We start from the raw sequence: 14,653 nt of genomic DNA on the forward strand, positions 1-14,653 counted from the left end.
TGGCGTCAAAATGAAAACAGTTACAGAATCAACTGTTGTGTCTCGTTGCTGAATCAGTCAGTGTTCTGACAACTTTTGAGTGAATAATTCACTCATAGTTATGTGTTTTGTCTTGGAGTTATTATTTTAAATGAATCAAAATTTTGAAAATTTCAGTGAATGATTCAATGCCTCACTCTTAAAGTCAACCACTTGTTTTGCTCAAGAACATGAATGAATCACTCGAGAGAGTAATTCAAAGGCTCATTCAAAAACTTGTTGACACCTACTGTCGTAACAATGTAACATGCAGAATGAGTCACTAAACAATACCCACCACTAATACACAGACTGTCTGGAAGGTGCAAAAAAGACAACCGACGAGTCAACAAAAAGTACAAATCAAATCAATGGGAAAAAAGTCAAATAAATGCATGTTCTTCTAAAACTATGAGTTTAAGATCATTTTTTATTTTGTTAACGTGAACACAATGGCTAACATTAATTTTACAAGCTTTGCTCTAAACACATCTCATGTCCAGCATCATGATTCCTCAGCACCCAGCTTCTCCCTGAGGTGTGTCTGCATGGACCCAAGGGTGTGGAAATGAGAAACGTGTCGGAGGGAAGGGGCACTAACAGTTATCTCCATCTCCCGGTTAGACGGACCCTCTGAATCGATTTTCCCTGACCAGAAACACAGTCGATCACCAACCCCCTCTTTTTTCATCTGCAACCGCTGCCAAAAAGATCCTGCTTCTGACCCTGTTTGTGAATATCGAAAACCCAAGGTCAATGATTGATTTAATATATCTGTTTTTTGTGGATAATGTCTACAGAAATCTAAAGTCTTTTGTTGTTGTTGTTAATGAAGAATCTTTAAAGTGCTTTTCATGTGTAACGCAAAGACATTTAAGGTTATGAAACATTCAAATGTAGCAATCTGAGCACACACTGAGCAGAGGAATAGGTTTTGCTGTAAATGGTGGAAGGAAAGGAGATACTCAAATGAACAGAAGACAGATGGTGAGTGTCCAAGAAAATGGCTCTTAATGGGACAAACCTACTTGTGCAGAAACGAAGGAGAAAGGTGGGGGTGGATTTAGGGCACAACATGGGCTGTCAGACAGATGATGAATGAAGCCACCCATCTACTGCACAGTGTATGGAAACTGACCTTCACAACAAATATGTAGCAAGAATGAGCGTAGCATTCCAGTCTGGGTCAGAGAAGCTGTATATGAACTGAGATCACATGTGAAGTGAAAATAGCACCAAGAGACTAGATAGAAAATATTTTCTTAACTATATATAATATATAATAATAACTATATACAGTGGGTACGGAAAGTATTCAGACCCCCTTAAATTTTTCACTCTTTGTTATATTGCAGCCCTGTATTAGATCAAAAGGGTGCTTCTACTAAATACTGAGCAAAGGGTCTGAATACTTAGGACCATGTGATATTTCAGTTTTTCTTTTTTAATAAATCTGCAAAAATGTCAACGATTCTGTGTTTTTCTGTCAATATGGGGTGCTGTGTGTACATTAATGAGGAAAAAAAATTAACTTAAATGATTTTAGCAAATGGCTGCAATATAACAAAGAGTGAAAAATTTAAGGGGTTCTGAATACTTTCCGTACCCACTGTATATTTTGTAACTATATAAAAAAAAATTGTTTCCTAGTTTTAGCTAAATCAATGGAACAAATATATAAATTTTGTATTCCAGAATAACTTGTTTTCCACGTAGTGTGTGAAAAAGCACAAGAAAAACAAGATTAGATTCCCCCCCCCCAAAAAAAAATCATAAACTAACAAAAAAACATAAAAAGATTAAAACCATAAACAGACAAATAAATGCTTTCTAACCCCATTATCAATTCTTATTTTATGTTTATTTTTAGTACATAATTGAGTATTAAAAAGACAAATTCACTGAAAACCTCAAGAGTCCTATTATCTAACAGATATGATCTAACTTAGCTTTGCTTTATAAATACGATTGTTCTACAGAGTACATTATTTTTTACCCCATTTGCACAAAATAAATTGTTTTGTTTCATATATAAGCATGAGATGGAAATGAATTCCATTTGATTCTTTTGAGTGGTATTTATCGCAATGCACACAATGACTGAATGGATGGATGGATGATACTGTAACTCCAGGGTCATCTAGTGAAAAGCAGCTCAGATTAACACACACACACACACACACACACCATTTGTGAAATGGAAGGGGTTTTGAACATCACATTTAAACAGTTGCGTAAACAAAGAGAATAATGAGAAAGCTCTCCCTGGACTCTAAAAGGTCAAATTATATCATGTATATTATTTTGCATTTTGAAGATACAATGTTACTATAATGCAATGTTGTATTAGTCTACAATAAAAAAAAAAAAACAACATGTAATGAAAGAAAAGCCTGCATCCATAACTCCCAGAAGAGATGCCACCACACAAGAACACGCTGAGCTCTTAAGGGACACAACGGTCAAGTGAATCTCCACAGATGGAGAGGACACATTACATCTTTGAATCAATAGTGAATGTAGGAAGCATAATGCTTACAGCGGAAAGATGATAGCCTGAAAGAGGATCTTTGGATTTCCACTGATCTCCACGAGCTAATGATGCCGCTTCTACAGTACATGGTGAATGTGACATTTAAGTTTTACGCATGAGCCACAAAATCATCTTACTTCCTCAAGAGAATCTCCAGAGTGATGAAAATTGCCTTGTTCCTCCTTTTGTATTGCAGTAATGTGACTTTTTTTTTTTCCTGGCAATGATTTCTAAATTTATGGAATGACGCTATGGGTGTTCTGTTTCAACACATTGCTTATGGCTTTTTATATGGTGCACTGTTTGTCACAAAGTGTTTGTGCCACAAAATTAGGGATGTGCTTTAGCAATCGACTAGAGCTCAATCCAAAAGGATATTTTTTAATACCATTGTTGGTAACTTAATATTTTACTTTCTGAGGACTTGACAACTCATATTTTTGATGGAGCATTTTGTAGTTGAATACTCTTAACATGTATGTTAAAAATCCTTAAAAATGTAATAAATGTCTAAACATTTTGTAAGGATGTATATTTTGACATATGACCTGCAAACTTGTCCCATAAATACGGTACAAGGCTCTCAATGCTCTAATAATGTGGTCATCAACTAAGCCTTCACCACACTGGGTCCATTAAAGCCTACTTCACACAAATAAGGCTGTTTGAGTGTCCCAGTGCCATTGGAAAATGCATGTTGTATAACCCCTTTGGCACTTTGCCTCTTCAATCCACACCTGACAGCATAGAAGACCTTGCCAATGACCCATTTGCGCATGTAATTACAGCAATCCGCTGACGACGGTGGCACAGAGCGAAGGTGTCTAATTTTGTGGAGTGCTCCCGAGGCCCTTTTCTTCCACTGCTTGACAGCTTTTGGAGAGCGCTTTGAAAGCCAGATGAGGGTTTGAATTGGCAAGAGAAGTAAGAGCCAATGTGTGAAATTCAGGAAAGGAGGCCCGAAACGGGCTGCCCTTCTTCGATGGATTAGGGAAGAAGAATTAGGAAAGGAATTAGGGCTTAAAACTTAATTTTTTCCAGCTTTGACCAGATTAAGTGCTGCTCACTGAAAGTCTTCCATTGAGAGCTAAAAGACCCAGCAGACGATCTACGAATCAGTTTCACTCTGGGTCATTACACTGCAACCGTGGGTCAACCGTGTAAAATAAACACACATACATTTAACATACCACTCAGAAAGAATCACATATACTGTCCATTAGATGTACACCCAATACATGAGCACCATTTCACTAGCATTTGATACAGCTGTACCGTTTCTAAAGCTCTCCATTATTCTCCCACGAGAAGTGCTGTGAGGTTCAGAGCCTCTTACATTCACACACAAACTAACACGTGTGCTGATCTCCGGCTCTGACTATGATCTGCCCCTGATGGCACCCATAATAACACTTGTGATGGAGCCGCTCTCACATATATAATGGAAGAAGAGTGCAGGGGAAGGAAAAGAGATGAAGAGTTGAGGATGATGAGAAATGTGAGGAAAACATCAAATGGCGCTTGTGGTATGTAGCACGGAGAAAGAATGAAAGAAACAAAACAACAAAGTAAACACGACAATGACGGAGAGCGTTTGAAAACAGATGAATGATGAGAGACATAAACAAGAGACAGAGAGAGACAAAAACACAAAGGGACAGAGAGAAAGAGACAGAAAAAAAACCATCTCCAGCAGCTAAGCGGTCGATGGGCAGTCAATAAAGTGTCACTTTCTGCAAGCTAAGAAGCTGGCCTTGATGAGGGGATCTGACCAGGATCGAGGCTGAAATGAACATTCGCATTAGTGGCCACAGCAACTAGTGCTTTACCCACCAAATGACCTTCCCTAAACCACAATCTCATATTAGACTCTAAAATGCCCCAGATTAAAAATAAAAATGTTTTGTAAGGATTTCTTACATGCCTAGCTGTGGAAAAATACTCACATAATACTGTTGTGTTAAAAAAATAACAGACTTGAACTAAAATCAATTGTCTTAAATGCTAGTGAATTTAGGCAGAGATTTGCAAAATATTAGTCTTAAAAATAAAAGTTCTTTATTTCCATTAAAGGTTCCACGAAGAACCTTTAGCATTCATGGAATCTTTCCATTGAGCAAAGGATTTTTGACAGTATAAAAAGGTTCTTTGGATTATTAAAATGGTCATTACACTAAGAAAAAAGTTTCTTTGGGGAACCCAAAATGGTTCTTCCACTGCAGAAACCTCCTGTTGGAACCTTTATTTTTAATAGTGCATTAAACAGTGTTATTAAATTATTAGTGTTTTTAAATATTAACTTGAATTAAGCACTAAATGAAGGCAAGGAAATAGACGAAAATGAGCATGCAAAAGTTAAATATTCAATATCTACATAAAATACTGCAATATACAAAAAATATATGTCAGGCAATAACTATTATGGTACCAATAAATGCATAGTGCATTCCTAAATTCTGTACTTAAGATATAAGAAGGATGGGAAAAAAACTGATATTGATAAATCTGGAATTTGAACAAACATGCAGTTCATTTTGCTCAAGTCCACTTACAACATTTTTGTTTTCTTTTTAATTATATGAATAAAACATTTGATGTAGATTTACATAAAATATTACATGATTTATATCAAATACTCTTTAAGCCCCCTATTAAATTCTCCTTTCTTCTACAGCACATCCCCTGCTGCAGTGGATTGTGACTGTCCGAGCAGCAAGATCCTGGCACCTTGTCTTTCCATCTAAACTCCCAGACAGCGTGGGGTGGCACAGAGAGCAGCTGAAATGTTCCAGCACTGTGGGTGCCAGTCTTTGCCACCGAGCCCCGCTAATCCCACTGGCACCACAGTGCCAATCTTTCACTCCAGTTTTACCCGCTGATCTTTAGAAAAGATCCAAATCAGTAGAGCAAAGCAAGCTGCTGGTAAACAAGAGCTAGCTGCTAAAGGCTATTCCAGAGAGGACTGCGTAAAATATGACAGAATTAGTTTAATATGTTCTCTTACATAAAAATGCTATGTTTCATTCACTTTGTTCTGATTGTCTATTTATAAAAGAGCAATGTTATTTTCCCTGAAGCAGATCTTATGAACTCATTTGACGATGAATGATTTAGTAAGGACGACGTGAGATTTTCCACCTCAGTAGAACAACAACTAGTTTTTCTGTTTTTCTTTTTCAAGTTAAAGGTCATTTCTCAACTCAAAGGAATATGGATTCATTGCTCAGAGACCTAAACCAAATTTAGATATTGGCCTTTAACAACATGTGCCCACCAGGGACCTTGTAACACCCAACAGCCAATGCACAAACGAAAAGCAAATGAAAGCATTTTCACAAGAGATTTTCCTACTTAGCAATCTCACGTCAGTGAGGAGAACCTTTACACATTAGAATTGAGTGAATCGACTTGAAGGTACCTTTACTAAAATGTACATTAAATACAATTTAAAAAGATACATTAAAAAAAATTATATTTAAAAAATATACCTAAGCTAAAAAGTAAAAAATGGTCTTAAAAGACACTAATTAAAATACAGTATACATAAACAGTAAAAGAAATATATAAAAGTTGTGAAAAAGAAATGATACTAACAAGAACCTAAAAAGATCCTTACAAAGAAATTATTTAAAACAATACATTCACCAAAAAGAGCCTTAAAAAAAATAAATAATAATTTACTAAAAAGTACTTAAACTATTTTAAAAGAAAAACATAAAAATAAAACAAAAAGAGCCGTATAAATTAACTGTTTAAAATATATCTTTGCAAAAAAAGCTAAAAAAGTAAACTAAAAGAAGCTATTCTTTTAAGCTACGCTAGAAGAAGATAAAAAGAAACATCAACTAAAACGTACCTAAAAAGATCCTTAAAAATCAATTATTTAAACAGATACTGTATCATATGCATGTACATGTACAATATATGTATATGCATTTCTCTAAAATTCTTTAAAGGGATCGTTAAAAGCAGGACATTTTCAAGAAATGGCTAAAAACACATCTGTTCAATCTACACTTGACTCTCTAAGACTAGCACTCTCTATTCTATTTCTATTTTATCTGCTTGTTTTCTTTTTTATTTCTTTTAAAAAAAGTGACCCTCTAACACTTGCACTCCCTATTCTATTTCTATTCTGCTTGTTTTCTTTTTATTTAAAATGGACCCTCTAACACTAGCGTTCTCTATTCTTTTTCTATTCTATCTACTTGTTTTCTTACATATTGTTGCTCTTAGTATTGTTAGTATTGATTGCTTCTATTGTCCTTATTTGTAAGTTACTTTGGATGAAAGCATCTGCTAAATGACTAAATGTAAGTGTAAATGACATAAGCAAGGTCTAAGTATACTGATTGATTGATGTGAGTAGGCAGTCTTTCACTATCCAGGTGCATTAGCATTACACTATAAATGTGAATGTACTCGCATATTTCTCACACACAATGCAGTTTGAGTGATCTGATCACTTTAGACCCCAGTGGCACCTGTATTTACAGCTAACCATTTGTGATCAGAACACATGAAACGCAAAAATACCAAAATTTTAAACAAGATCTAAGTCAGAAAATCACTAGTAGTCTCCTAAACCAGCTGCAAACATCTTAAGAAACTGGAAAACAAATGCTTCTAGCATAACACTTATGCTTCTAGCCAAAAATAAGCCTTACCATGTTACGTGCATCAACAAAGAAATGTGAACATCTTTTTCATTCCAAAACACCTCCAGCTCCAGCACAAACTCTAGACTCAAGCCCAGCGGAGCTCCTCTTTGCTCCTTTACACGTTCTATTCAAAGACAGTCAAACAAACCAACAACCTCAGCGGATTTTGCAGATGCATCCCAGGATAAATGAGCCTTTAAGAATTGAAAGCTCTATAAACAACCAAGCCCTTAGATGTTTACATTTCAAACACTGAGGTTTGTCTCCAAGGAGTTCAGGCTTAGCTAGTTACAGTAATTTGGGAGCTGCAGACTGCTCTTATGATGGGTATTTCTGCACCGCTGAGGGTTGATGCTTTACTGATTTTAACCAGAACAGATTGCAGTCGGTTCGTTTTTAGTGGCACTCAAGAAATGAAGCTCACTATTGTCAGAAAATAGTGTCCTCGTTAGATTCACGACCGGAAAGGGATTAAACTACTCAAAGATGCAGCCTCTGAAAAAACGAGTCAAGTTACTGTATAAATGCCTCTAGTGTTCCCTTATGTCTCTGTCTTATCTTTCTCTCCATACGTTACGTTTTCTTTCTCATCTCCTGGACTGTAAATCTCCATATACTATATTGGTATAATTCATTCTGTCTATTGGCAGAAGAAATTCAAACATCTCTTTGTGTGTGACTTCTGTTCGGCTCTACTGTATGGATATAAGCCAAAATGAACTCTGCTGTTTTCTTTCACTTTCTCTTGTGACCTTGTGCCATTTTGCCACTTCCTGCCATGGCTCATCAATCACAATGTCTCCTGACCCGTCTAGTGCGCTAATCTCCATATAATCCCACCATTACCGTGAACGGCTCATCTTTTTGTGTCTAGTGTGATTCCTGTTCATCCTCTCTGCTACTCTGCCATCTCTGCCATCCTCTCTGCCATTCTCCCCAGCCTGTCCGTATCATTATATTGTATTTCTCAAAATAAATTTTAATAGAAATCCCCTTCTGCCCCAAGGATGACCCACATTAAAACAGCACATTTATTTCTGAGCGACAGAAGGTTCACATAGCCCCCAGTACACCTTTGTCTCATTTGATTCAACGCCTTCCATGTTTGCCTGAGATTTACATTTCATCTGCAAAGACTCTGACTATATTAATAACTCCGGAGGTATTTGTCAGAGCTCGGAACGAATCGCGAATGAGTAGATGCTGCCATAAAATGATTGCATTTTCCCTCTTGTTGGGGCTGGAAATAGCTTAGTCTCTGAAATGGTTTGCTACAAAGACAACAAGGGCGAATCTATGTCTTGTTTGTGATAAGAACAAAAGTCATTTATATTTTCAATGTTATTTTCAATTTTCATACATTAAGGAAGCACTAAATCCTTTTTTTATTCTGCTTTTCTCTCAGCTGTGGAGAATAAGGATACAGAAAAAAGTGGTTTGAATTTACTTGATTTAATCATGCATAGCCTTCCACACAAATCAATTAGGTTACATCAACGGATTTTTTCCTTCTTTGTTTAGTTCAATAATTCTTTGTCAGAAAACATAATTTGTTTATTCAACATAATGGAATAAAATTATTTTTAGTGACCATATTAGCAGTCCCAACATGACTTTATGTCTGCCCACAGCATGATCCATTTTCTTTTGTGTCGCATTACTAGGTTCTACCAACTAACCATTTACCAACTAGAAAGAGCATTTGATCATGTTAAATAGTAGAATAAAGAAACATTCAGGACCCCATCTTTATTAGAAACGGTTATAAATAAAATTGTAACTGGACATTAAAGTCTTTACTTTTGCCCCTTAAAATCAAGTTCCAAGCAAAGCATGCTGGGAATTATAACTGCCCTGCCCAGATTCAATTAATAGCAAAAATGAATCATGTAGCCAAAGAAGGCATGAGGTAAACTCAAGTGGATTTCCAGAAATAAAATTAGGTTGTTAAGATTAAAAAATTTGTCATTGAATTAGCATTAAAAAAAAAAAAAAACTAAGTTAAGCAGCAAAAATAATTTGAAACCATTCAAAAATATAAATGTAGCACTAAGGCTGATGATACACCGGGCAACTTTTTTTGAGCAATGTTGTTTGGGCACTTTCCCATTGAGAATGGGTTACAAACATTCTCCACAACCTGTCTGCAGAAGCGCACACAAGTAATGCGTTAAACATATAGCTAAAATTTGGATGTCAAAATGTTGAAAGTCTGATTCCCTTTTCCTCTTTACGCTTTGTTAGTCAATTTATTGTATAGCTTTCATGTTTTAATAGATTATAAGCCAAAAACATCTTTCAACAATAGAAGTAATTCATATGTTAATATTAATTTAACAGATAAACAATATGCCATCCTTTAATTGTTGGCTCAAAATAGGTTTCAGCCTTAGAAGTAGTATATAAACGTAATAATCCAAGATAAAACACCACCCTCACATTGAAGCTAGGTTATGGACAGGTTTTCCCAGTCCGAGAGCTTTTCAAAAGGGCTTTTTTATCAGATGAACTTATGAATTATATCCGTTACGATGGTTTAAAAGCCTTTTCCAGCCGCAGTGACAGATAACATACAGATAAATAGTGCATCTGACTCAGTAAGGACTGCAGTACAGAAACAGTGCACATGTTCATACTCAGCTTGAATGTTAAGCACACAAACTCTGAGCACAGCCAGACACTTTTCCTTAGTCTTCACCTCCCATTCCAGACGGCACTGCACCCGTCTTTATCGCAGCAGCTGAAATGGGGAGATTAGATTATTCTCTTTCTCATTCCTCTAAGCTTGTTACCATGGTGATACCACGGTGACTGAGGAAGGTCCTCACCCGCAGACGGCTGTGCAGCTGACTGTCGTCACCTCAGGAACGTGAGGTCATTAATTTCCCTCCGGTAAAAGCTGCGGAGTATTTTAGAACAGTTTAAGGCACGACTTAACAACCATTTTTATGTGAGAGATCAAATGCGGTCAACCGCAGCTGCAAAGACCAAATAAACACACAACGAAAACCCAAAGCACACAAGCCAACTCCCTTAAAGACTGCTTCCTGTGTCTGTGTTGTCTGTATTGATTATAGAAAATCTACCAAAATTAAATACATAATGGATTCTAGATGCAGTGCCCTGGATACACAGTAAATGGATTACATTTGGAAGTAATTAGAAATAATGAAGTGCTGCTGGAGCCGTACTGCTGCAGTTTTGACAGCTGAAGTGATACAGCTATTAATCATTGTATAAAATTGGGCGTTTCTTGCTTCACAGCGATGGAACGAAGATATTTGCTTCTTGAATTAAAAGCAAAGAGCAATAAATAAATAAACAAACACAATAAAATAAAATTAAAATATAAATAAAAAGGTAGTTAAACAACAACAACAACAACAACAACAACAACAAAAACACCATTTAATGTTAACAAGGGGTCAATGTTGGGCTGGTTAGCATGACCACATTAGTCCCTGCTACCTACCATAAGAACACCAGCTGACTCCAAACAGCATCTTTTTCCATACGTCATGGTGGTGCCATATTTAATTTTTGACAGGAATGAAAACAAGGCTGTGAGGCATAGTGTGTTCAATGGATTGTAATGTTGTTTAATGACATACCGATTGTTCAGTAAAAAAAACTCCATAAAACAGTTTTGAAAGTTGTGAGTTGTGAAAATTACTGGGGCACAAGCTCCAGTGAAATACCACTGTGCCCCAGTAAAATTTTACTGATAAATCCCTTGTCAACGGGACTGACATATGATAAAGTCATGTGTGGTTTATCAAACTGCAATAATAACAGGATATTTTGTAAAAAGGAACAAAAAGAATGCTGGGTAAGGAAAACATATACCAACAATCCATTGTAGGAAACAAAACTTGCGAATGTCTTCTACTGTTTGTCAATGACGAAGCAGCTCTTTATTGCATGTGCAGGTTGGGAAAGAGTCTGTGCTGCAGGTAAACATGATTTATATTCATTTATATTCAAATCAATGTTTCAGTTACATTGCTGTCTATGGAGGGTCAGAAAGCTCTCAGATTTTATCAAAAATATTTACATGTTATTTGTCTTACAGGTTTGGAACAACATGAGGGTGAGTAATTAATGACAGAATTTTCATTTTTGGGTGAACTATCCCTTTAAGGTCTATTAATGACCATTCTGTGTATCAATGATAGACATTTTTTTGCATGCAAATATTTTTGAATATACTATAATGCATATTTTATTAGTGCTTGATGTGTGTTTGAAGGTACATCCATATAGGACTAAATGGAGTCATTAAAATCCAATGTTATGCACTGTTGATGGGAATCATTATACAAGATAACTTGGTAACTAAACTTCATTAGAATTAGAAGTAATGTCATCTGTTGTGAAATATTTGATAATCAGAAAAAGCCTAATCTCTTAACATCAACCATAATAATCACTGGTTTCTCTATATTGTGTTATTGTGCATGTAGCCTCTCATACAGATGATGTTACATGGCCCTCAGGGCGGCTTCTCTCTGTGCTTTGCCGTAAGTGTCCAGCAGCCTGCATCCCCAGTAGGCAACCCATATGATTTATCTGCAGCCATTGAAATACATTTGATTTTTATCACACCGATAGTGCTGTGCTTACCTAAATGCCCTTCTTTCTCACTCTCTTTCTGTTCCATCTATAAACCACAATCATTTCTCTCTTCCCTCACCCAGCCTTTATCGCCCTCATCTTTCTCTTCCTCCTCTTTACTTATCTTTCTCTTTATCTGCCTTCCATTTCTCTTTCCCTCTCCCTCTCCCTCTCCTTTCCTTTCTCCACTCATTTTATTGATGTGCACGTTCTCCAGTCTCTTATCACTCTTCTTTTGTCTCTCTATACATATTTTCTCCTCTCCCCTCATCATCTTGTCTTCTCCACTCTCTCTGTCTCTATTGTTCTGGTCTGCAAAGAGCCATTTGCTTTCATCTACTAACACAAAACTATTTTCCTAACAAAACATCTAGGTATTCTTAATTGGCATACTTGTTAAATGAGAAGTTCATGATCAATTAAGTCCTTCATAAGCACTATTCGGCAGGAGTAGTTCAAACTTTTGAAAAGCCCTGGTTTAGAAAACTACTCCTGTATATATAAAGGCAAATATAAAGGCAGCTGTAAACACCAGTTTTTATTTTGTAAGAAAAAGTTAAGTACAACATTATAAAGACAACATGTTGTTTGCAAAGTAATTAGCTTTTATATTGTTACTAAACTGAAGCCAAAGTAAGCTATTAGAGTATTATTGTATATAGCTGGAAAATATTATAACATATTTCTACCCACTATTAGAGCATTGTATACAACCTGAAGAGAAACATTTAAGATTCAAATTTGTATGTATAGTACATTTTACAGTTTTACAGTTAACTTACAGCCTCAAACATACATACTACTACTATTTTTCATTTAAAAAATCCTTGTTCTAAATAATGTTTGTGATTTTAAGGTACAATTATTAACACATGAAATCTGTGTTAATCTGACTTACATTTAAAAAACAACAGTTCGGTGTCAGTAGTGTTTTTTTAAAGAAACTGATACATTATTAAATTGTAATAATATTTTACAATACAATATTAATATTATCCTTAAGTCAAACCAAAAGGCAGCATGACAAGAAATGTAACTTTAGTTGCGGTATTTACTGGATGGTAAAGAATTAAAAAAATAATAATATATTTGTGAAAAAATAATATACCCCAATTGCAGACATTCTTATCCGGATGGGATTCAATTTCTCCATAAACTCCAGAGGATTAAAATCACAAAGTACTGTGAAATATAAATTTCCCAAACCTCCTCAGGGAAAAATAGCCCCGTCCAAATGACATATACCAACCAAGCTGCTGCTTTTTGCAAAAAGCACAGACCACATCTAGTAAACAGGAAATGGCTAGCAAAACAAGACCACAATAAGCAGCAGCATGCAGGGGGATGTTACAGTACTCAATTAGCGGATGTGGTCTGTTTGGTTGAGAGAGAAGAATAAAAGGGTTGACTGGAAGAGCGAGAGATTAAAATCAAAGAAGAGTGACACATTTTAAGCGATACAAATATACGGCTTGAGTCGCAGACTGTTCTACTGTCAGTCAGACATTGCACTTTGGGGGGAAGAGTGTAATAATTCTGTTTCTCTGAACAATACGTGAGTGGGTGTAATTGAATCTCAGTTTCAGTGGGCGGCTTGTGGAGGAAAGCAGATGACTGCTGACAGGCTGAGAGGAAGTGAGTGTGTGTTTATGAGCATCATCTGTGGGGAATTGTAAACAAGTGCAGAGTGATTTAATGAGAAGTATGCACACACATTCAGGTGTCAAAATTGGAATATTTTGAGCTGGTCTGCCTTACCTTCATCTCCTGATCCTGAACCAGCATCTGTAAAACACAAAAAGCAGAACATTACATCAATGTCTTCTTCGAAGTCTTCATTTCTGTCATTTTTGTCAATCCAATACGGGTCAAACAATTCACACAGGTTTTACAGCATCTAAAGTTCATGTCCATGTCGTTTATTTGTCAACTTCCCAGACCCATAATAAAAAAAGCAAATAAATTGAATTAAATACATTTTTAAGAATGTACATGTGATTAACTGGCCATACATCCAACGTGTTTTCCTGTCTATGTCTAGAGATGCTGGAATGGGCTCCAGCAACCTTATGACCCTATAGGACAAGCGATTTGGAGAATGGATGGATGGATGGATAAACCATGTACATTATTGCTCATCTGGGTCTCTGGAGTCTGTGCACACTTTCCCAGTATGCAGTACAAATGTGGTCTTATGTACTTGAACTGTGGGAGGATCAAAGGTGAATACGTGACCCATTTGGCTCATGTAGGCAGAAGTGGGCTGCACGAATGATGCAAGAGGGAGATATTATAAATGCACACATACTCTGATTCATCGCAGTCTGATTTAGAATCGGTGTTTCAACTTAAACCATAGAAACTATAACCCTTCTGCACACCCTTTGCACATAACAACAGAAAAGTCCAGGGCTTCATGGTTTTACTGCCACAATATTTGTTTAAACATGACTCTAAAATCAAGTATAGCCAAGTATCATAATGTAAATGATGCACTGGATATGATGGTATAAAAAGACACTCAAGTGAAAATGAGGAAAGGATAGCAAGATATAACTATGCATATGTATCTTCAAACAAAAACACACTCTAATTTACATGTGTGGGTCTATGGGTTAGATACAAAACAATTGCATACAAAGCAAGAATTTATTAAAGATTTTAAGATTCCTAAATTCATCTGTACAGTTTAAATAAATTTTCATCGCAAGAAGCTAAAAACATGTGTCCAGTGGTAAAAAAAAAAAAAAGATTTTTTTTTCATTGTGAAACCACGCACGCACGCACGCACGCACGCACGCACGCACGCACGCACGCACACACACAC

At 36.2% G+C, this 14,653-nt stretch overlaps 1 protein-coding gene across 2 annotated transcripts in view; it reads right to left on the reverse strand.

Moving 5' to 3' along the window:
- The window catches only part of tmeff2a (transmembrane protein with EGF-like and two follistatin-like domains 2a), a 62,045-nt gene that overhangs the window by 13,316 nt on the left and 34,076 nt on the right, over positions 1-14,653 (reverse strand). For both annotated transcript variants that reach the window (XM_016463432.1, XM_016463431.1), the window contains exon 4: positions 13,585-13,611. In XM_016463432.1, the coding sequence (XP_016318918.1) occupies positions 13,585-13,611 (27 nt within the window). The remainder of the gene's footprint in view (positions 1-13,584; positions 13,612-14,653) is intronic.

This window comes from Sinocyclocheilus anshuiensis, unplaced genomic scaffold, assembly GCF_001515605.1.
Source record: "Sinocyclocheilus anshuiensis isolate Anshui unplaced genomic scaffold, SAMN03320099.WGS_v1.1 scaffold1278, whole genome shotgun sequence".
Lineage (NCBI taxonomy): Eukaryota > Metazoa > Chordata > Actinopteri > Cypriniformes > Cyprinidae > Sinocyclocheilus > Sinocyclocheilus anshuiensis.